This window comes from Glycine soja, chromosome 1, assembly GCF_004193775.1.
Source record: "Glycine soja cultivar W05 chromosome 1, ASM419377v2, whole genome shotgun sequence".
NCBI lineage: Eukaryota > Viridiplantae > Streptophyta > Magnoliopsida > Fabales > Fabaceae > Glycine > Glycine soja.
The window spans coordinates 32,030,958-32,052,503 of record NC_041002.1 but is presented as its reverse complement, the minus strand read 5'-3'; the positions used below and the strand labels follow the sequence as shown (position 1 = coordinate 32,052,503).

At 37.4% G+C, this 21,546-nt stretch overlaps 2 protein-coding genes across 5 annotated transcripts; both read left to right on the top strand.

Moving 5' to 3' along the window:
- Positions 1 to 271: 271 nt before the first annotated feature.
- On the top strand, positions 272 to 20,665 carry LOC114414690 (tRNA-dihydrouridine(20) synthase [NAD(P)+]-like). 4 transcript variants are annotated; one of them, XM_028379056.1, is made up of 10 exons: positions 272 to 393; positions 492 to 579; positions 691 to 796; positions 1,122 to 1,260; positions 1,773 to 1,881; positions 1,956 to 2,092; positions 7,057 to 7,193; positions 7,717 to 7,823; positions 8,057 to 8,184; positions 20,387 to 20,665. In XM_028379056.1, exons 1-10 carry the CDS (start codon positions 353 to 355, stop codon positions 20,442 to 20,444), a joined length of 1,050 nt encoding a protein of 349 aa, XP_028234857.1. In that variant the 5' UTR covers positions 272 to 352; the 3' UTR covers positions 20,445 to 20,665. The 4 variants fall into 4 exon arrangements, with proteins under 4 accessions (XP_028234857.1, XP_028234872.1, XP_028234864.1 ...); XM_028379071.1 differs by lacking the exon at positions 20,387 to 20,665 and adding an exon at positions 8,341 to 8,466; XM_028379063.1 differs by lacking the exon at positions 20,387 to 20,665 and adding an exon at positions 15,383 to 15,800 and having other exon boundaries at positions 273 to 393.
- On the top strand, positions 9,343 to 14,915 carry LOC114414680. The gene is made up of 3 exons (XM_028379044.1): positions 9,343 to 13,856; positions 13,975 to 14,093; positions 14,206 to 14,915. The coding sequence occupies exons 1-3, from the start codon at positions 12,314 to 12,316 to the stop codon at positions 14,536 to 14,538; spliced, it is 1,995 nt and encodes a 664-aa protein (XP_028234845.1). The 5' UTR covers positions 9,343 to 12,313; the 3' UTR covers positions 14,539 to 14,915.
- Positions 20,666 to 21,546: the final 881 nt, after the last annotated feature.

Sequence of the window (21,546 nt, the reverse complement as noted above, 5' to 3'; positions counted from 1 at the left end):
ATTTTTTAACTTGGTATTAATGTTTTTTAAATCGCTAGAAATAACATCTTAAAACTTTAACGAGCACATGAATATTTAACAAATCTAAGCTAATGACATAAACAATTTAATTTATGAAGGACCTATAATAATTTTTTCATTAAAGATCTAATGTAAAATTTACTAATTTATTATGGATATAAAATAAATATATTTTAGTCATAAAAGAAATCAATTTCCGACTAAATTTTATCATCCAACTAGTTGAGCACTAATTCCAAAACAAAATCCAACGCCCCACAACTAAAAGCAAACGAAATGGTGCAGATACTCTTGCAAAAGTACTTCTGCTACCAACAATTATAATCCAAAGATGCACTTACAACCGGCGTTTTCCGTGGAAACAAAAAAAGGGTCTCTCGTCTAAACCCAAACCGCCCCATCCCACAAAAGAAAAATTCCCTTTGTATTCTTAGAATTTGCATCTTTGATTCTTTATCTATCTTGCTCAGGGCAACGTGGGAACATAGGATTTGTCAAACCCATCCGACAAACATGGAGTACCGCAACAAACTCGTTCTCGCCCCTATGGTTCGCGTTGTGAGTTCAACTTCCTTGACTTCTCTCAATACTAAACAACCGTTTTTGCTAATTCCAACACTCAAATCATTTCACTTCTGTTTTTGTGTTTTTAACCTTTTTGTTTGGTAGGGCACTCTCCCATTTAGATTACTAGCTGCTCAATATGGTGCAGATATCACTTACGGCGAGGAAATCATTGACCACAAGATGCTCAAGTGCGACCGCCAAATCAACGGTACACAACCACTACGCCTCTTGCTTCTTCAATTGCACTCTCTTATATTAACAAATGTTAAATAAATTATGCAGAATTTAATTCTAATGTTGCATTGTATTCCTCTTTTATGTTTTAGTAATAGTGGTACTTGTTCACATTATGAAATAAAATTGTGATGTCTCTTGATGATAAATGTAAATATTTATTTATTTATTTAATATGAGGGTTAGAGTTAGACATCAATTGTTAAGAGGTTGATGGGAGAATTTGGAGATATATACCTGTTGTTTTTCTTATTTAGCTTTGGTTTACTAAGAAACCTATTTTGTAAATTCTTTGTCAGAACTCATTGGATCCACTGATTTTGTGGAGAAGGGGACAAAAAATGTTGTGTTTAGAACCTGCGATGAAGAAAAGGATACGGTTGTATTTCAAATAGGCACATCAGATGCTGTGAGGGCCCTAGCTACTGCTCAGTTAGTGTAAGTTAATTGTGTATTTTGTTTCCCTTTTTACACTGAAGTTGATATGTGATTTTGCTTTTTACTTTTTTAAGTTAAATATGTGTGCATTGTTAGCTGTGCTATTTTTATGTGGTAGGTTTCTCACTGGGGTCAGTTATGCCATGTAGGAAATAACCTCACCCAGTGAGCTATGGCTTGTTGATATTGTTGTTGTTGGCTCTTTATGTTTTTTTTATTCTTAGTATATATACTGAAAACCTGTTTACATATATAGATTAAAAATGTTGCAATCTTAGTCATTGTCATGATTGGCTGAAAGATATTTTCTTCTTCCCATTCAAAATATAGAGACCCACTTAATTGTTATAAAATTCTATGATAAAGGATGAATGTTTTCTTATGCCCACCAAAGTTGCTATGCAGGATCAATACATGTAGCTTTTTTTTACATTGAACAAGTAATTTATTTAAGTGTATATTTTGTTTTCTTTTCCTATGTTTATATGTTTGGCTAGATGTTTGACTTGCAGGTGTAATGATGTTGCTGCTGTAGATATTAACATGGGTTGCCCGAAGTCATTTTCTGTGAGTGGTGGGATGGGTGCTGCTCTGTTGTCCAAACCAGAGCTTATTCATGATGTAAGTCTATAATCTGTTGTTTTTCTGATTGTGCTTTTCAAATGTGTTTGAATCCATTCTCTTTAAAAATCCAGATCTTAACAACATTAAGGAGGAATTTGAACACACCAGTAACATGTAAGATTCGACTTCTAAAATCGCCACATGATACCGTGGAATTAGCCAGACGAATTGAGAAAACTGGTGTTTCTGCTCTTGCAGTCCATGGAAGGTAAAATCTCCAAGTCCTGTCCCTTTTCCTGGACCTTTGTTTCTCTAGTGTGAACAAATATTGTCATTTTGTTTTCATGAGGCAGTTATTCTCATTGATGGTTGCATAGACAATATTTCCCTTAGGTTCTTATAAAAGATATGTGTTTTTTTATGTTGTCCATTGACTATGTTATGCAACTTTTCTCTTTTATCTGGGCCTGGGATGATATACAATGTTTGGTAGAAGGCATGACAGAGGCATATTTAACTGTTTTCAAATCAGTCAAAGCAGGATAATACTTTGATGATATGTTACTCCAATTGCGATGGATAAAATTTTCAAATAATTAGGATATGGAGAATTACAGGGAGAGCATGAAACGACAAAAGCCTTGTTCCACTTGGTGAGTGCAGCAACATGGATTGTCTGATGCCCCTAGGCTTCACTAAAAAACAAATCCTCTGTATTATTATTCTCCATGAGATCCTTTTAACAACTTCCTGGTCTTTCTTGGTCTCCCTTTCTCTATTTTTAACTGTCATAACTGCTCCAAATTCAGTTTCCATCATAATAGTGTTGTCTTACTCTTAGCAGAACCTTACCATGGTAGAAAACTCATTTGTGGGAGTTTTATCTTAACTTTAGCGAGTATTTGTTCCCTTATTTAATAAGGATTGGGAGTTTAGTACATAATATAAGTCCTAAATCCTATACACCAAAGTTTTTTCCTGCTAGGTGAGGTTGCCTATATGAATCACATGATGTCATTCGCTTGGTTAAATACTAGATTTTGAGATATTATGTACCATGAGATCCCTCTTAACTTCCCCCAATGTCTTTCGTGGTCTCCTTTTTCTTGTTTTCACTTGACTAAAAATCATGCAATCTAATCTCCTCACTAGTTCTTCTATTGGCCTTCTTTATACATGATCAAATCACCTTCACTGATTTTTTGTCATCTTTTTCTCAATCGATGCTACACTAATATCTCCTCATATACAATCATTTCGTATCTTGTCTTATGTGGCCACACATCTAGCCTAACATTCTCATTTCTACTACTCCCACTTCATTTTTATGTTGTTCCTTTAAAGCCCAGCACTGACTACCATAGAGTACCTAAATCCTATACAACAACAACAACAACCACGCCTTATCCCACTAGGTGGGGTCGGCTACATGGATCAACTTCCGCCATAATGTTCTATCAAGTACCATACTTCTATCCAAATCATTAAGTTCGAGATCCTTCTTGATAACCTCTCTTATAGTCTTTTTGGGTCTTCCTCTGCCTCGAATTGTTTGCCTTCTCTCCATCTGGTCTACTCTCCTCACTACAGAGTCTACCGGTCTTCTCTCTACATGCCCAAACCACCTAAGTCTATTTTCTACCATCTTCTCTACAATAGGCGCTACTCCAACCCTCTCTCTAATAGCTCCGTTTCTAATTTTATCCTGTCGAGTCTTACCACATATCCACCGCAACATCCTCATCTCCGCTACACCTACTTTATTCTCATGTTGGCTCTTGACCGCCCAACATTCTGTTCCGTACAAAATCGCCGGTCTTACCGCCGTCCGATAAAACTTTCCCTTTAGCTTGATCGGTACCTTTGCATCACATAACACCCCCGATGCTTTTCTCCATTTCATCCATCCTGCTTGAATGCGATGATTCACATCCCCTTCAATTTCTCCATCATCCTGTATTACAGACCCAAGATATTTAAACCGTGTGACTTGAGGGATAATATGGTCTCCTATTTTCACCTCTGAGTTAGATACCCTCCTTCTTTTGTTGAACTTACATTCCATATACTCTGATTTGCTTCTGCTTAGGCGAAAGCCATGTGTTTCTAGAGCTCGTCTCCAAGTTTTCAACCTCTCATTCAACTCCTCCCTCGACTCTCCAAGGAGGACTATGTCATCTGCAAAAAGCATGCATCTCGGCGCTATCTCTTGGATTTGTTCCGTGAGGACATCCAGAATTAAGGTAAAAAGGTAGGGGCTAAGGGTTGACCCTTGATGCAAACCAATTGTGATGGGAAAATCGTCTGACTCTCCACCCTGTGTCCTAACACTAGTCGATACCCTATCATACATATCTTGGATAGCTCGAATATATGCAACCCTAACCCCTTTCTTCTCTAGAGCTTTCCACAAAATCTCTCTAGGCACTCTATCATACGCTTTCTCCAAGTCAATAAAAATCAAGTGCAAGTCTTGTTGGTCCATGCGATATTGCTCCATCACCCGCCGTAATAAATAAATCGCTTCCATGGTCGACCTTCCCGGCATGAAACCAAATTGATTCTCAGTAAGTTGAGTCTCCTTTCTTAATCTCCGTTCGATCACTCTTTCCCATAATTTCATGGTATGACTCATGAGCTTGATTCCCCTATAATTTGCACAATTTTGTATATCCCCCTTGTTCTTATAGATTGGCACTAACGTGCTTCTCCTCCATTCCTCCGGCATGCGTTTTGACCTCATAATTTCATTAAAGAGTTTGGTGAGCCACTCAAGACCTCTATCTCCAAGAGTTTTCCACACTTCAATAGGTATGTTGTCTGGCCCCACCGCCTTACCGTTACTCATTCTTTTCAACGCTTCCTTTACTTCCTGTTTCTGAATCCGACGATAATACTTATAGTTCCGGTCCTCTTCTCTTGTGTCTAGACTGCTAGAGTCATATCCATATCCATCATTAAATAAGTTGTGGAAATACACCTTCCACCTTTCCTTGATATCTTTTTCATGCACTAAGACTTTGCCTTCTTCATCCTTAACACACTTTACGTGATCCAAATCTCTAGTCTTTCTCTCTCTACCCTTAGCAAGCCTATATATAGATCTTTCTCCGTCCCTGGTTCCTAGAGCTTGGTATAGTCCGTCAAAAGCTTGGGCTCTTGCCTCACTCACCGCCTTTTTGGTTTCATTTCTAGCTATCTTATACTTATCCCAAGTTTCAGAATTTCTACACCTAGACCACTCCTTGAAACACTCCTTTTTTACTCTAACTTTGCTCTGAACACTTTCATTCCACCACCACGATTCTTTACCCCTAGGTCCAAAACCTCTAGATTCACCCAACGTCTCTTTAGCCACTTTAATAATCTCTTGGGACGTCTTGTTCCACATATCATTTGCACTTCCTTGTGATTGTCCACACCATCCCTCCCATATCTTTTGTTGGAAGATTCCTTGTTTCTCACCCTTCAAGTGTCACCATTTGATCCTTGGTGCTACCATAGGACTTCTTCTCTTTGCCCTATCTCTAATTCTTACATCCATAACCAAAACTCTATGTTGGGTAGTCAAGCTCTCTCCCGGGATAACTTTACAGTTCAAGCAATACTTCCTATCAGACTTCCTGATAAGGAAGAAATCTATCTGAGAACATGTCCCTCCACTTTTGTAAGTGATAAGATGTTCCTCTCTTTTCTTAAACCATGTATTGGCTATAGAAAGATCCAAAGCCTCCGAAAACTCCAAGATCGATTTACCCTCCCCATTCATCTCCCCTAGGCCAAAACCCCCATGCACCCCCTCAAAACCTCTATCCACACTACCTACATGTCCATTGAGATCCCTTCCTAGGAAAACTTTCTCTCCTTGGGGTATATCCTGAAGTACCCCTTCTAGATCCTCCCAAAATTTTACCTTAAAGTGTTCTGCTAACCCAACCTGTGGTGCGTACCCACTAATAACATTAAAGGTGTCCTGTCCCACTACCAATTTTAAGGCTATGATGCGATCTCCTACTCTTCTTACATCTACGACATCCTTCTTCCACTCCTTGTCCACAATAATCCCTACCCCATTTCTTGATCTGATTTTTCCCGTATACCACAGCTTAAATCCCGAGTTGTCTAATTCTTTCGCTTTTTCACCTGTCCACTTAGTTTCTTGTAGGCACATAAAATTGATCTTCCTCCTCACCATAACATCCACTATTTCCATAGATTTTTCAGTAAGTGTGCCTATATTCCATGTACCAAAGCGAATCCTCCTGTCATGAACTAGCTTCTTTACCCACACCCGTTCACGAAAATGTGGGAACCCTTGCTTACTTTTCACTACATCCGGGCGGCGATGCAATGGCCCTTGCTCTTTTGACACTGTACTCGAGCCATACAGCGCGTTGTTTCCGGGCAACGACCTAGCATTCACATTATTACGTAATTGATCCATGTCATAGAGATTCGACAAAGTTTTACGTTGGCTGTCGACAGCCTAACACAACCCTCTCCTTTTATCCGGGCTTGGGACCAGCTAAGAATAGCAAAGCTAACCTAGGAATGGAAGATAGAGGGTGGGGATACGTGCTCTCACTTCCTATCCATGACCTGGACTGGAATCCTAAACTGGTGGAATGCCAGTTTTGTTGAAACTCTTTTTGTTAGTCTTTCCATATTCTTTGCTTTTCATTCATAGACTTGGACCCTGTTTTTTTAACAAAAGCATATTCTTTAAGGTAAACTAGCCTGAGATTCCAGAGACATACTGAGTACAAACAATATCACATGTGCAACTTAGGCTTATTTATCATTTTTGAAAATTTGATGCTTAAGAACTAAAAAATAATGTAGCACTTTCATTTACTAGCATGCATATTTCAAAAGCAATGTAGAATTAGATCACAGATATGATTATTCTTTTATCTTTGTTGCATTAAAACATGCTGTTAGTAGTTAGTTAGGAGGAAAGAAAGGGGACATTAGTTAAGACAGCATATTAGTTAGTTAGAGGGGGTCAATGTGATAAGTAAATAATGGGGTGTAGGCGAAGCAGATACTCATTCTATGTTGTATCAATCGGGAGAATTGAGCTTTAGTTTTGTTGTGGAGGGATTTGGGAAGGGGAAACCATTGGAGGATGATAATTCTCTCTCCTATTTCTGTTCAATTTCATTTAATCACTAATATTAATCTTTGGTTATTAACACATGTTCACTTTTTTCCTTGTTGATCTATTTACAGAAAAGTCCCAGATAGGCCCAGAGATCCTGCTAAGTGGAATGAAATCGCTGATGTTGTGTCAGCATTATCTATTCCAGTTATAGCAAATGGTGATGTTTTTGAGTATGATGATTTTGAACGCATTAAATCTGCCACAGGTAGCTGAAAAGAATTCTCCTAGACTTCAACTGAATTTTGAGTTATGTTTTGTTAGAATAGTATTTTGTATATAATGTGCAGTGCAGTGAAACAAATGCTAAATGCAGTTGATTTTTATCATAAATTTTAGGGACCTGAGTTGCCTGGTCTGTATTTAGTTATGTTGCAACCTAATCCTTGTCCTTGTTAATGAGTTCTCTACAAGCTCAATATTCATGTGGCTTACCAGGGTATATCAGATTGCTTGCTGGATATCACTCATGGATCCACCAAAATAACTCATGAGGCTCATATAAATCCGATTCTAGGAAAGTTAGGCTAAGTAAGCATTTGAATTGAATGTCATATAAGAAGAAAGTATTGGTTATCATGTTTTATGGGAATTTATTTTTGATCTTGATGATTACTATTGTATCAAATATACAGTATTCATTTCTACTTCTTTTTCCTGTAATGGTAGACTAGCTATGTAGCTATTCATTTTTCATATTTAATTTCTAATTGACACTGGTATGACATAAGGTGCCTCGTCAGTGATGGTTGCCAGAGGGGCACTCTGGAATGCTTCAATGTTTTCGCCTGAAGGCAAAGTTTCTTATGAAGCTGTGAAAAGAGAATATATTAGGAAGGTAATGTAATTTTTTGGTTCTACTTTAACTACAATGCTTTTTATGACCTTATGTTCTTTACCTAGAGATGGGTGAAAATCTTATGAGTATGCAGTTTCTAAACCCAGACAGATTTCTTTTTTTTTTTTTCATTCTTGTTCTATTTCCCATGCTTATATTGGTGGAGGGTGTTGAGCTTCTGGATGTCATGGGTACTAACTACTAATGTTACTATTTTGTGCTTTTGATATCAGTGCATCTTGTGGGATAACGATTTAAAAAGCACCAAGCATACATTAAAGGAAATGATAATGCATTATTCTTGCCTAGAACTGCCTGAAGGGAAGGCTGTGATCAAATCAGAGTCCATGGCTGATCTAGCGTAAGTTAATTTTTCTTTATCACTTGCCTTCGTGCTTGCAATGTATACTAGGTGTTGACTATATAACAGTATAATCAATTGTCACATTTTTTTTTTGTTATACTCCAATTACTTTTCAGTGACTTTACACTATCATTTGTAAACAAATAAACTCAGGTAAGAAAAGGAAGAACCGAAAGAAGATCTCTAGTTGAGCCTTAATGCCTTTGCTATTCAGAGAAATGTCCCACTCTTGGCACACAATCTCTATGATAGGTTCCTAAACGTGCTATATCTATAGAATCAATATCCCCAGTTCCTTTGGAGATTACTTGATTATGGGATTGCATCCTAGTATAACTGTCATGCTTTCTCTTTTAGCCTCCCTCCCTGTCCTCGCTTGACATCTTTAAGCCTTCTTTGTTACCTAGAAAATAATAATAGTATAGTCAATAATATTTCCTGTGTCCAATTATGGGGCATGGATAGCATTTACCTAGCATTCCCTACAATGATAGATGCATATTAGACATGAATACTTTTTTTGTATAATGAAAATATTCCCTACTTGATTCTGGGATTGCATCCTAGTCTGGCCATTTTGCTTTCTCTTTAGGCCACCCTTCCCCTCTTCACGTGACATTTTTAGACCTTTGACCAAAATAATAATAATAGCTATTTGCTTATTTCCTATGTGTTGAATGAGGGTTTGTATAAAATTTATCTGGCATTTTAAACGTGATTTTTTTTTTTTTTTTTTGTATAATGGACATATTTTAAAACTAATGGAGGATAAAGAAAATTAACCTTCCTTACAGGAACTGCACAATAAGGAAAGGGAAACAGTATAAGAAATAAGATCTTGTCAATCCCACTGCAGGCCGAACAATGAGACTGCTTAAAAAATCATGTGCTTAACACCACAAAGGCTATGAAAATATGCCTGTCATATTGTAAACCTATACAGAATTTTCTTTAGAAAAACAAAGCATTTCTGTTCAACCTTTGACACCAAATGGTGACACAAATATAATATCTTGCCATAAAATTTACCCTTTTTTGCTTGGCCAAAACCCCTTGAAAATGCTAAAAATAAAAGGAAAAAAATTCAAATTCTTAAGGGTTTACCAAAAAAAACTTCGTACTCCATTGCCCAGAGGCTCTTCGCTATGCGAAGGTATGGGGGAGGGATGTTGTACTCAGCCTTACCCTTGCATATGCAAAGAGGTCGTTTCCGGATTCGAACCTATGACCAACAAGTCACCAAGGCACAAGATTCACTTAAAATCCTCCTCCATATAACTAGTTGCTGGCGGCTGGGCAAATTAGAAACAGATGATTGGTGGTTACTAGACTAGACAACACATGACATATATCAGGAGACAGCCTCCTATGAGGCTATGACAAATAGCATTTCAACGTATCATTAACATTGATCTTATCAAATATTGTTGTCCGAATAAAGGATTACTCTCTTAGAAAAAGCCTTATAGATCTAAAAGGGATAATTAAAGAAGGATTTTTTCTGTACTAGAACATGGTTAACAAACTGGGAGGCAGACTTATGAGGAAACATACCAGATAAATCAAGAGTCCTAAGCCTCTTTTCTAAATCCACAAACAACTGAAAAGTCGAGGCAAAAGGTATACCAATCACTGGCTTTGTCAATCGAAGTTCCTGCCAAATGGAAGTTTCAGCACATGGGGCAGTTCTGATACCCTAGTGATATGCGTATCCTAACTTTCCCCTATTTTCAAAACAAAAAGAAAGGCTTCATCAATCTAGTGATAATATAATTTGGAAAAACCTGAGGTTGTCTCTTCCTAGATACAATTTTATGTTAAGGAAAAGGAAGCTGTGGTTAATGGGTAATTATATGTATGTAGTTTTCAAACTCTTAATCTTTTACTTACCCCCTCCCCAGAAAAGATAGTTCTTCCATTCTCTTTTTAATTTTAAATATGAAAATAAAAATAAAGAGGATTGACATGCACTCCTCCACATGTAAATAATTGGTATACTTTGTGGAATACATATTACAACCCCAAGTATTGACCTCTTCATGTGATTGGTTGGACATAGGTTCAACGTTTTACCAAAAAGAGTAGGTTTACTTGATTTATGTTACTTAAAGGGCTTTGGTTGGTGTCTTCCAAGTTCCAACTCTCACGGCCTGTTTGGTACAAGGCATTATAGTATGAGTTTATATTATATGACTCAATTTTATCGACTGTTTTTGGTGTGACATATGATTGGATAATGTTATCCAGTTTCACCCAATTTTATCCTATATGATTATAGGATAAACTTATCAAGCACTAGTGTGATAAAACCTGATAGGATTATTTTATATTAGGTTGGTCAAAAGAATCTCTATTTCAACTCAACCTTATCCTTCCACCACCATCATCATCACTCAACAGTCACAGTCATGTGCATCAAACATTGAATAGTATGAAAGTTTATAATGTAACTTACACTATAGTATTATACTATCTAGCATTATGTTATTGGGTCTTACTGTATGAAAGATAGTGGATTATTTCAAGAAAAACTAAAGTATATTGGATCAAATCAATGAAAACATCTATTGATTCGTCATTTTTTTTTATTTTTTTATTTTATCAGCAAATGTTAGTTCATCTTTTTTGTTAGCAGAGGAGATCAAACCCGTGATCTTTCTCCTCTTTCCTTTTCCGTTAACCATTCAACCCACCTTATATCTCCCTATTGATTCCTCGTGTGTTCATTTTTATCTTTGAAAATTTCTTCTTCCTTTTCTAAGAATGCAGATGAATCCACTATCCACTTATTGTTACTGGACATAATTTTGCATGAAGTTTACCGTTTGGCCTTTTTCCTACTTGTTATTAAGGCTCCATTTGTTTATGGAAAATGATTTGGGATTATATTAATGATGTTTGCTTTTCCATGTTGCACAATCACTAATAATTCTACAACTACATATATGTATTCCTTGTACTTAAGGATCTACGAAATCCTAACCCAATCTCTTACATATGTAAGGGAAACTCTATTTTGTACTGTATAGGATCTGTAAGCAACCCTGTCTGTGGTATTTGTTAAGTAAAGTTCTAACAATGCATTTTTCATGGAAATATTGGCATAAATCTTAATTGATGTTTGCTAGTCACAATTTTCTGAATGGTTTCTTAAAATTAAATTTCTTTATTTCCTTCTTCACTGATGAGAAGCCTGGGCTTGAGTTTGATTTGGCCTGGTTAGCTGGGTCCAATTCTGCTTGAGAGCAGTGTTGTTAAATGGCCGCCATGGCGGAGTTGCGTAGCAGATTTTTGAAAAAACGCCACCGCTATGCGGTGGCGTGGCGGGTTGAAGATGGCGGTGCCATGGCGGCCGCCATAGCCATGGCAGTCATGGCGGACATGGCGGCGAGGCGGAAAATGGCAGAATTTTTTTTTTGTCCGCGGTAGGAGTTGGGCTGACCCGACCTTACCTGGTAACTTAATGAAAAGCACGACCCCTCAAAGCTTTCAGAACGCAGCTGCGACCCCTCCAAGCTTCAACACAAATTGCGACCCCGGAACCCAGCTGCAACCCCTGTAACCAGCCACGACACCCCACACCCACGCGTGACCCGCTGCACATAACAACCAGCAGCGACGACCCACGGCGTGAACGGCGGCGACGAGCACGGCGTGAACGACGGCGACGACCCACACGCAGAACATCGCGATCCAACTCTGTTGGGCATCTTGAAGCTTTATTTTTTTTTGGTTTTGTTTTTGCTGTTTGACACCCCTTTTTTCTGTCTGTAACTTTTTTTCCCTTTTTCTATTTGACACCCTCTTTTTACTTTCGACAATTCCATTTTTATTTTTTTTTTCTATTTGACACCACAATTTTTTTTGTTCAGTCCTCTTTTAAATGGCTGAACCATCATCCGATGCTGCTACTGCAAGTGCAATGAGGAAAAATAAGATAGACCTAGGCTGGAAATATTGTCATTCACTGGTGGAAGGAGATACAAACACCATTGTTTGTAATTTCTGTGGAAAAATCACAAAGGGAGGAATAACCTGAGCCAAACAACACCTGATTGGGAAGTCGGGTAACGTTGCAGCTTGCAAGAAAACTCCACCAAATGTAGTCAAAGAGTTGAAGGAATATATGGCTACCAAAAAAAGTGGGACCACTTACAGTACTTCTGGCAGTGGTAATATGGAAAATATAAGAGATTTTGAATTTGGTGAACCAATTGGATTTGATGGAAGTGAAGAAGATGAGTTTGCGGACTCTTGTAATGTTACTGCAAGTGCAAAGACAAAGTGTGGAACTAAAAAAGGACCAATGGACAAATTTTGTAAGAATTCAGAAAATGCAATCAATCGGAGAAAAATGGAGATGTTGAGACAAATGAACATAAGAGAGTCAATGGATAAGAATGAAGTATTGAAGGTGCATCAACATATTGCTCGCTTTTGGTACCAAGCAGGTTTGTCATTCAACCTCATTAAATTGAAAAGCTTTGAGAATATGGTTGCAGCCATTGGTCAATATGGGCCATATTTGCCAATTCCTAGCTATCATGACATCAGAGTTCCACTCCTAAAGAAGGAAGTTGAATATACTGAAAATTTGATGAAAGGCCATAGGGAGCAATGGGTCAAGTATGGTTGTACTATTATGTCCGATGCATGGACTGATCGGAAACAAAGATGCATAATTAAATTTTTGATTAACTCTCAAGCTGGTACCATGTTTTTGAAGTCTGTTGATGACTCTGATTTTGTAAAGACAGGTGAAAAGCTTTTTGAGTTGCTTGATGCCATTGTGGAGGAAGTTGGAGAAGAGAATGTTGTTCAAGTTGTAACCGACAATGGGAGCAACTATGTTTTAGCGGGTAAGTTGTTGGAGGAGAAAAAGAAACATATTTATTGGACTCCTTGTGCAGCTCATTGTATTGATTTGATGCTTGAAGATATTGGGAAGCTTCCCTTGATAAGAAAGACAATTAGAAGGGCAATTAATCTAGTTGAGTTTATCTATGCCCATTCTAGTACCTTAAGTTTGTTGAGAAATTTTACAAACAAGAGGGAATTGGTGAGACATGCTATTACTAGATTTGTCACTTCTTATCTAACCTTGGAAAGGTTCCACAAAGAGAAAGCAAATATTAGAAAGATGTTTACTTCTGATGAATGGACCTTGAACAAGCTATCTAAGGAGCCTAAGGGAAAAGAAGCTGCAAAGGTAGTTCTCATGCCTTCTTTTTGGAATAGTGTGGTTTACACTCTTAAAGTCATGGCTCCACTTGTGAAAGTGCTTCGTCTTGTGGATGGTGAAAAGAAACCAACCATGGGCTATATTTATGAAGCAATGGACAAGGCAAAAGAAATAATTATCAAGTCTTTCAACAACAATGAAAGCAAGTACAAAGATGTGTTTGCAATCATTGATAAAAGATGGAATTGTCAGCTTCATAGGCCATTGCATGCAGCTGCCCACTTCTTAAATCCAAAGTTCTTTTATGACAACACTGACTTGGAGTTTGATTTTGAGGTCACCAATGGTTTGTTTGAGTGCATTATGAAGTTGATTCCACAATTTGATATGCAACAGAAATTTCTAACCGAGTTGCATCTTTACAAGATTGGTGCTGAACACTTTGGTCCTGACTTTGCAATGGCTCAAAGGAAAACTCATTCTCCTAGTAAGAAACTTTTACCATATGACAAATACAAATACCATACTATTTTTTTATGTATTAGTGTTATAATTCAGAATTCTAACTTCTAAGTTATGCTCTTGGTTGGTAATTGGTATTGCAGCATATTGGTGGCGAATGTTTGGGTCACAAACTCCAAATTTGCAAAAGCTAGCTATTAAAATTTTGAGTTTGACTTGCAGTGCTTCAGGATGTGAAAGAAATTGGAGTGTGTTTGAGCAAGTAATTGTGACAAAACTCTAACTATACTTTTTAATTTTATTTAATTTGGATGATCAAGTTTTATTTGGAGTATATTTGAGATTGAAATCAACATTTATTTGTTATGTTGTAGATTCATTCCAAAAAAAGAAATAAGCTTGAGCACAAGAGGTTGCATGATTTGGTGTTTGTCAAATACAACCAACAATTGAAGCAAAGATATAATGCAAGAGATGAAATTGATCCAATTTCTCTTAATAATATTGATGTGTGCAATGAATGGCTCGTGGGAGAGATGGATCAAGATGATGATAATGATGTTGGAAATGATTTGGTATTTGAAGATGATGATGCTCTAAATTGGGCAACTGTGTATCAGGCTTCGGAGGTTGGAGAGTGTAGGATGTATACTAGGCAGAAAAAGCAAAAAACAAGTGTTGCTGCTGCCCAAACTTCTAAAAAATAGGCAATGGTTGTTGGATCTTCATCAAGGAAGCAAAAAACAATCCAAGAAAATGATGAAGATCTAGATTTTGAGGAGAATATTGATCTTGAATCTGAAGAAGAAGAAATCATGATCAATTTTGAGGCGTCTGATGGGGAAGAGGGAGAGGGAGAGGGAGATGCTCCATTACCATATGATAACAACGAAGATGATTATGTTGGGATTGGAGAAGATGATTAGAGTCTCAACCTTCACTTTGCACTTTGCATTATGTTTTTATCATTTTCTTATTTTGAACTCTTTAATGAGTTTATTTGGTGTTGGTACTTGATTATTGTATGAACTCATGAAACTTTTTTAGTTTATTTGAATGCAATCCTTTGTTTTTTTCAATTTCAATGAGTTTATATATATGTATTTTTTTTTTTGTCCGTCATGATATCCGCCATTTTTCGCTACGCCATCCGCCATATTTTTATTGCAGATTTTTGGCTTTTCGCCATGAACCGCCATCCGCCATTAACAACATTGCTTAAGAGTGAATAAAACATATTTTTTTACACAAGTAGCTTACCGGTCCTCATGATATGCATCTGCTCATAAAAAGAATTAATTTTATATCTGTCAGCTGGGGGCACTCTCTCCATAATGGTGATATAATGTCGCCCAAGAAGAAGAAAGACACTTTGTAGTAAAAGTTGGCTTTTGCTCTTTAACCTCTTTTTATCTCTTCTTAAATTTCAATTTTGCTTGTCTCCTTTTTTCTCCTAGATAATAGAAGTTTTAATCTTCTTGAGGCTTGTAACCATCTTCATATTTTGTTGGGTTTTTAAAGTATATATGACGATGCACTCTGATGTTTCAGGGAACTCTATGGGCAAAGAGAATACTACCAGTTAGTGAAACCTGGTTTTTTTTAATGTCTTTTGGAACATAAAAATTCAGGGTGAGGACATGGCTTCCCTGGTTTAGAATTTGGGCAGCTCCGAGTTTAGGAGGCACATTACAAGAAATTTACACAACTTACCAATTGATTATTCTTGAATTCGAACTCAAGTAACATGTTTGTCATGGATGGAGATAACTAGATGAGCTAAGCCCCACAAGCATGGATATGGATATTGTTATAGGCTTTATTCATGACTTGTAATTTTTTTATACATAATGTAATATTTATTGTAGAGGATTTTTTTTCTTTGGTAAAACATGAACAAAAATATGATTGACTGGTTCTGTATTTTACCCCTGATATTTTTAATAACCTGAAAATTAAATTAATTTTATTTCGTCACAAGTAAAAAGCTTTAAAAGAAATCTAACAATGTTTAATACAACAATTTTGACCTTTAAGTTGCCTTATGGAGAGCTTGTGCCTTTTCGTTTTCTTCCCCATACAACGAGTTGTGTAGTTTCTGTCCTACTTAAGCATGACAAACAAGTACTCCCATCCCGAGTTTGATGGAGAATTTTATTTTGATCGGGAATGAGTATGAATACAGATAATATCTGATTTTTAAAAATAGGTATGGGGATGGGTATATATGTCCCTCTCGTATCTATATCTGTTATGAGTAATAATTAAATTATTTTTATTTTATGTAACATATACATATATTACTTCATTAATTTTTTGTCATCTTTTGTCTTTTTAATTGAAGTGCATACTCATGTTACCTTGGATTTATTTTTATTACAGTGATTACTAGGTCATGACTGATTCTTATGTTTATTTGTTGATAGGATTAGAAGTTTGGGATTAGATATACATATGATAATATTTTTTTTCTTAAATAAATTTTGTGACACTTTCATATAAAATCAAATGTTTTGTTTTTTTCTTCTTAGAATTATTTTTTATGTTTTTATTTTGTTTTTTAAAATTACAAGGTGACTGGATATAGCCGATACCTGCTGTACAGAAATGTGGAACCAAAAATTAGAGTGTTGTTAGGTGCATCCAACATTATTGTTAATGCACCTAACATTTTAAAAAAAATGGCGAAATTGCCCTTGCTTGGTTTTTCTCTTACGGATCAACTTGATCCGTAAGTGACTTACGGATCAAGTTGATCCACTTACGGATCAAGTTGATCCACTTACGGATCAAGTTGATCCAGAAGTCTCTTACGGATCAACTTGATCTGTAAGAGAAAAAATAATAATTTATTAAATATACAGTATATTTAAAGATATTGTTTAAGGTTATTTTATACATATTAATAAAAATTAATAAATACATAAAAGATAATAATAATTTTATAAAATTAATATTATCATCATTAATTTATTTTTTATTTTTATAATTAATCATATCATTAATATTATAAAGAATATAAAAAAATAATTATTATTATATTAAAAATATTAGTACGTTATATAAAATAAGGATATTAGATAACGAATGATGTCCATTTTTTGTTTAATTTTTTTTACACCCTTTTCAACTTCTTTATTTTAATATTTAAAGTTATATTTCAAATTATTTTTTATTAGTTGGTAAACTAAGTTAACTAGACCATTTATAATAATTTACATATACTATAACTAAGTTAACTAGATCATTTTAATAACACGCGTGTATATAGACACAAATGGAATACACAATCAATGAAAATAAATAAAACTAACATTACTAATGAAAATAAATAAAATTAACAATACTCATGAAATGAGTTCATGTACAATATTTGTATATACATGGAATATCAATATAAAATATGTACATAAACTACGCCTGATCAGTGCGCCGCCTGCGTCTAGACCTAACATATACTAGATGGTCCTGTGTCACACTCCTAACCAATCTGAGGCATTCTTCAATCACCTCATGTGTCGATGAGTTAGGCGTGACCACCCCTAGACTTAGATGGCGCTCCAACCTCTCAACAATGTCATCACAAACTTCCTATTACATACAAAACGAATTGATTACACAAATTATTATGCAAATATTGAGGTAAATGACGTAAATTATTAGTATTACTTACCACTGCATGTCTAGGCTTCTCCGCAAATGTCGACGATGCTCCTGGCTCCAGCACGTGAGGGATATTCGTCTGCGGGGCCTGAGGGACGACTCGGGGCTGCGGGGCGTGAGCATGAGGCAGAGGATCTAATGCGTGACCTGGTGTCATGAAAGGATGGGAGATGCGGAAGAACCAGTCCATGTAGTCACTGGAACACGCCCCTGGCACAACGCACACCTCACCTGTTGGAACAATATGATCCTCGTAGTGCATCCACCTGTCGTGTATATCATCATACGAGACCCATGAATCGACAGGAGGAGCAGAAATGGTCTGCGTGTAGCCAAACTGCCGCACGACCCTCTCCGGTCGGTAATAAACAACAACAGGCCCCCAGCGCAAGAGACCAGAATAGCACGATTTGGCGTGGAAGTCCCGAACCTCCCGGTGCTCTCCATAAGGGATCCAACAGACATCCGGAATCTGGAGTCGGTCCAGGCGCTCCCTATACGCTGGCGTACGAATGCTCTTCACGGTCTTCTTGGTCGCAATCCACCTACACGCACGTGGAGAATCCTTGTCGTACTCCTGATCAGTAGTGGAGTCCGCGATCAACGGAAAGTGCTCGTAAATTCAGCATTACAGATGTAACATCAAAATTATAAACATTAATAATGAAAGTGTAACAAAATTAAAAGTTGAACATTGTTGAGGCTGAACAAATAAAAAACATATTTGTTACCTACAACAGTGTGATGTAACTGCCAAGCTGTCGGCTGTGGCTCATAGATGCATCGTTCAGCTGGTCGTACATATGCACCAAAGCAGCCACTCCCCAAGCGTACCTCTCCGTCATACTAAGGTCACGAAGGGCCTCCAAGTAGACAACATGGACATTGGTTGCACTCTTGTTAGCAAACAGAGTGCAACCCAGAAGGTGAAGAAGATATGCGCGAGCCGCAGCTGTCCAATGACCTGCCTGGCATCGGCGCTCATATATATCACGTACCCATTGCAGGCGTACGTACGGTCCGCGACACTGGGCTGTCTCAGCCTTAGCAGACTCTGGAGAGACCATCAACAAGTCCACCAGCATCTGAACCGCATCGTCCACGTGCAAGGGCTCAAAAGCGTGTAAGTCGCCAATCACTGGAAGATGGAGAAGCGAGGAGACATCGTCCAATGTGATGGTGAGCTCTCCCCCCGGGAGATGGAAACTAGACGTCTCCTGGTGCCACCGCTCCACAAACATGGACAAAAGTCTCTGATCGTCGATGTCTACCGAACACGCGATTAGAGAACTCAGTCCTATACCAGCAACAAGTTCCTCAATGGCAGGGACAGGCCTGCCTAAACTGTGGACCTTCCTCCCATGAGAGGATAGCTTCAATTCAGGACGCTCCTGAATTGAAGTATAAAGGAACGAAAAATTCGTTAAAATCATCATTTAAAGGAAAACTAATTACAAGTAACTAAAAATAAATAGTATAAATACCTCTCCCGTCCATACGCTGCAAGCAACGTGATTCGCATACAGGGTCAACACGGATGGGTCGCTCGGACCACCCGAAAATCCCTCATGCGCGTCCTCAGCAGCCTCTGCGCCTGTGTCCGTAGAAATGTCTGGCACAATGTCCTCCACAGCAACTGGTTCCTCCATCGGGTCATCCTGAACATCTAGCGCATGGATGACTGGCTCATCGACGTGATCCGCAGTCATAACGACTCGCTGCCTCCGTGCGGATGCAGTAGGTCGTCGACGCTGCGGAGCATCATCGGAATCATCACGATCTCCTCTGCCCACACCTCTGCTAGTAACCTGACCTAAGGCACGACCTAGTCCTCTGGTCCTAACCATGATCTGCAAATGAGTGACGCAAATTCAATCACCCATTTCATTCGCTCAAATTTTATTGACTAAAAGTCGCGCAAGCTGTCAGGCTTTCAAGAAAGGCATGTCAAGAAAAGCTACACATGTTAAGCTTTTATCGGGTTAGTTTTTATTCAGTACACTATATGATTGAATGGAAATTGATTATGGATCCTAATATTATTGATATTAGATGAACAAAGCCAAAGAAAGAAGAAATCAATCTTCTTGAAATGGAAGCAACTCCTCATCTTTTGGAAAATAAAAGCCTCACTTATGTGGACTGGTCAAGCTTTATGCTTATTCATTTGGTTCAACCTATAAAGGAAGTACATGGTCATAACTTAGTTAAAGGATACTCTATCCTTTATGAGCTATTTCTTTTCTAATACTGGCAGTGAAGTGCATTCCTATGAGCCCCAAGCAATATTAATTGAAATATTAACTACTAAGTAGTTTACCAAGTGTTTTTATGATTCATTCTAATATCTCATGCAAGTTGTGATTTTTTTAAACTTAAACGGTAAATTTATGGAAATGATTGTTGTATGACCAAAATTAATGTTTACTCCAATATGTTTTTGACTTGCTTTGCCATATTTCTATTTTTCTTCTTCTTCAGATTTGATCAAAATGCTTATTGCTCTAAAATTTGCATTGAAATGGAAAGTGTTTGATATAAAACCATTTGTGTGGAATAGTTGGTTCATCATTTGTGATATTATATTATAGCCGACCATGTGGCTTAGAGTTCTAAATAACTTAAGGTTTTGGGATAGTTGGTTCATGATTCCAAATGCATTTCTTCACATACAGGCTCAGAGGTTCTAAGCAAACTACCATCATGCCAAATTCCTAGTTCTATCATGTCAAATTCCTATTTTAATCCATTAATTGCAAGTATTTGCATCTATTTATCTATCTATCTATCTATCTATACCTATTGAGTTGTATGCCTGAACTGGAGAATTTGGATTTTCTATTTCTATTCATTGTTGTTCTCCTCTAATTAAATTGTTAGATATGAATTTAGGTACAAGAAGCTGCAGATTGCTTGGGTGCTGACTGTGTGCCTCGATATGTTGAGATGAAGCACATGGAAGTTGGCTTATAGGGATATCAATCATATTGGTCATAACTTAGTTAAAGGAAGTACATGGAAGTTGGCTTATATGAAGCACATGGAAGTTAGCTTATAGGAATATCAATCATATTAGTCATAACTTAGTTAAAGGAATGAATTTGTATGCAATCACATAAAAGACAATTACATATTCGCATTAAATCAAATAAAAGTATTTAGCAAATAATTAGCATACATTCATGGCAATTTGTATGAAATAGTAGATATTCATGACACTATTTATCAAATATTTAGCATACATTCAGAGGTATCAAATAATATTTGGCAATTTTTCAATTAAAATCAAACTGTGAGTTTTACGAATCACTTGATCCGTAAAGCTCCCAGCGATTTCCGACAACGGTTTCCGTCATCGTCGGCAACACTGGAGCAAAAAAGGGTAAGGTTCACGGTGCTTACCTCGACGGTGGACGCACTAACCTCCTCAACGATCGTTGCTCTTCGCAGAAGCTTCCTTGCAGCACCACCGCAACAATGGCGGCAACCTCCTCAACGAAGAAGAAGAAGAGGCACAAAGAAGACGCACAAGGAATAAAGAAGAAGACGCCCAAAGAATGAAGAAGAAGCAGGAAGAAGAAGAGTTGATCCGAAAGAAGAAGAAGCAGAAGCACAAACGCGGGGAGAGAGAGAGAGGTTTCATTTTAAAAAATAAATTAGTGAGGGAATTATGACCTTTTCACAATAATTGTTGGGTGCACCAGCAAAACTGCTGGGTACACCTAGCAGCACTCCAAAAACTATATATATGTAGGAAACGGGGATGTGTTTGGGGAGGCAGGAATGGGGAACCACATATCGGTTTCAGTCCCTTCCCATTGCCATCTTGTTTTGAATCAAAACACGCATGAGTTGTCGATTCGTGTCTGAGAGTTGGTGCAATTTGTATTTTGCATATTGGTGGTGTGATCACGTCACGCAAGTTATGTATCATACGTTAGCAACCCAAGCAGTTTTGCAAACGACGCATGTAGGCTGCTACTTTACTACAACAAGAAAAGTGTTTATGCTTCAATTTTCAATCATACATTAATTGGGGGTTTTTGCATGAC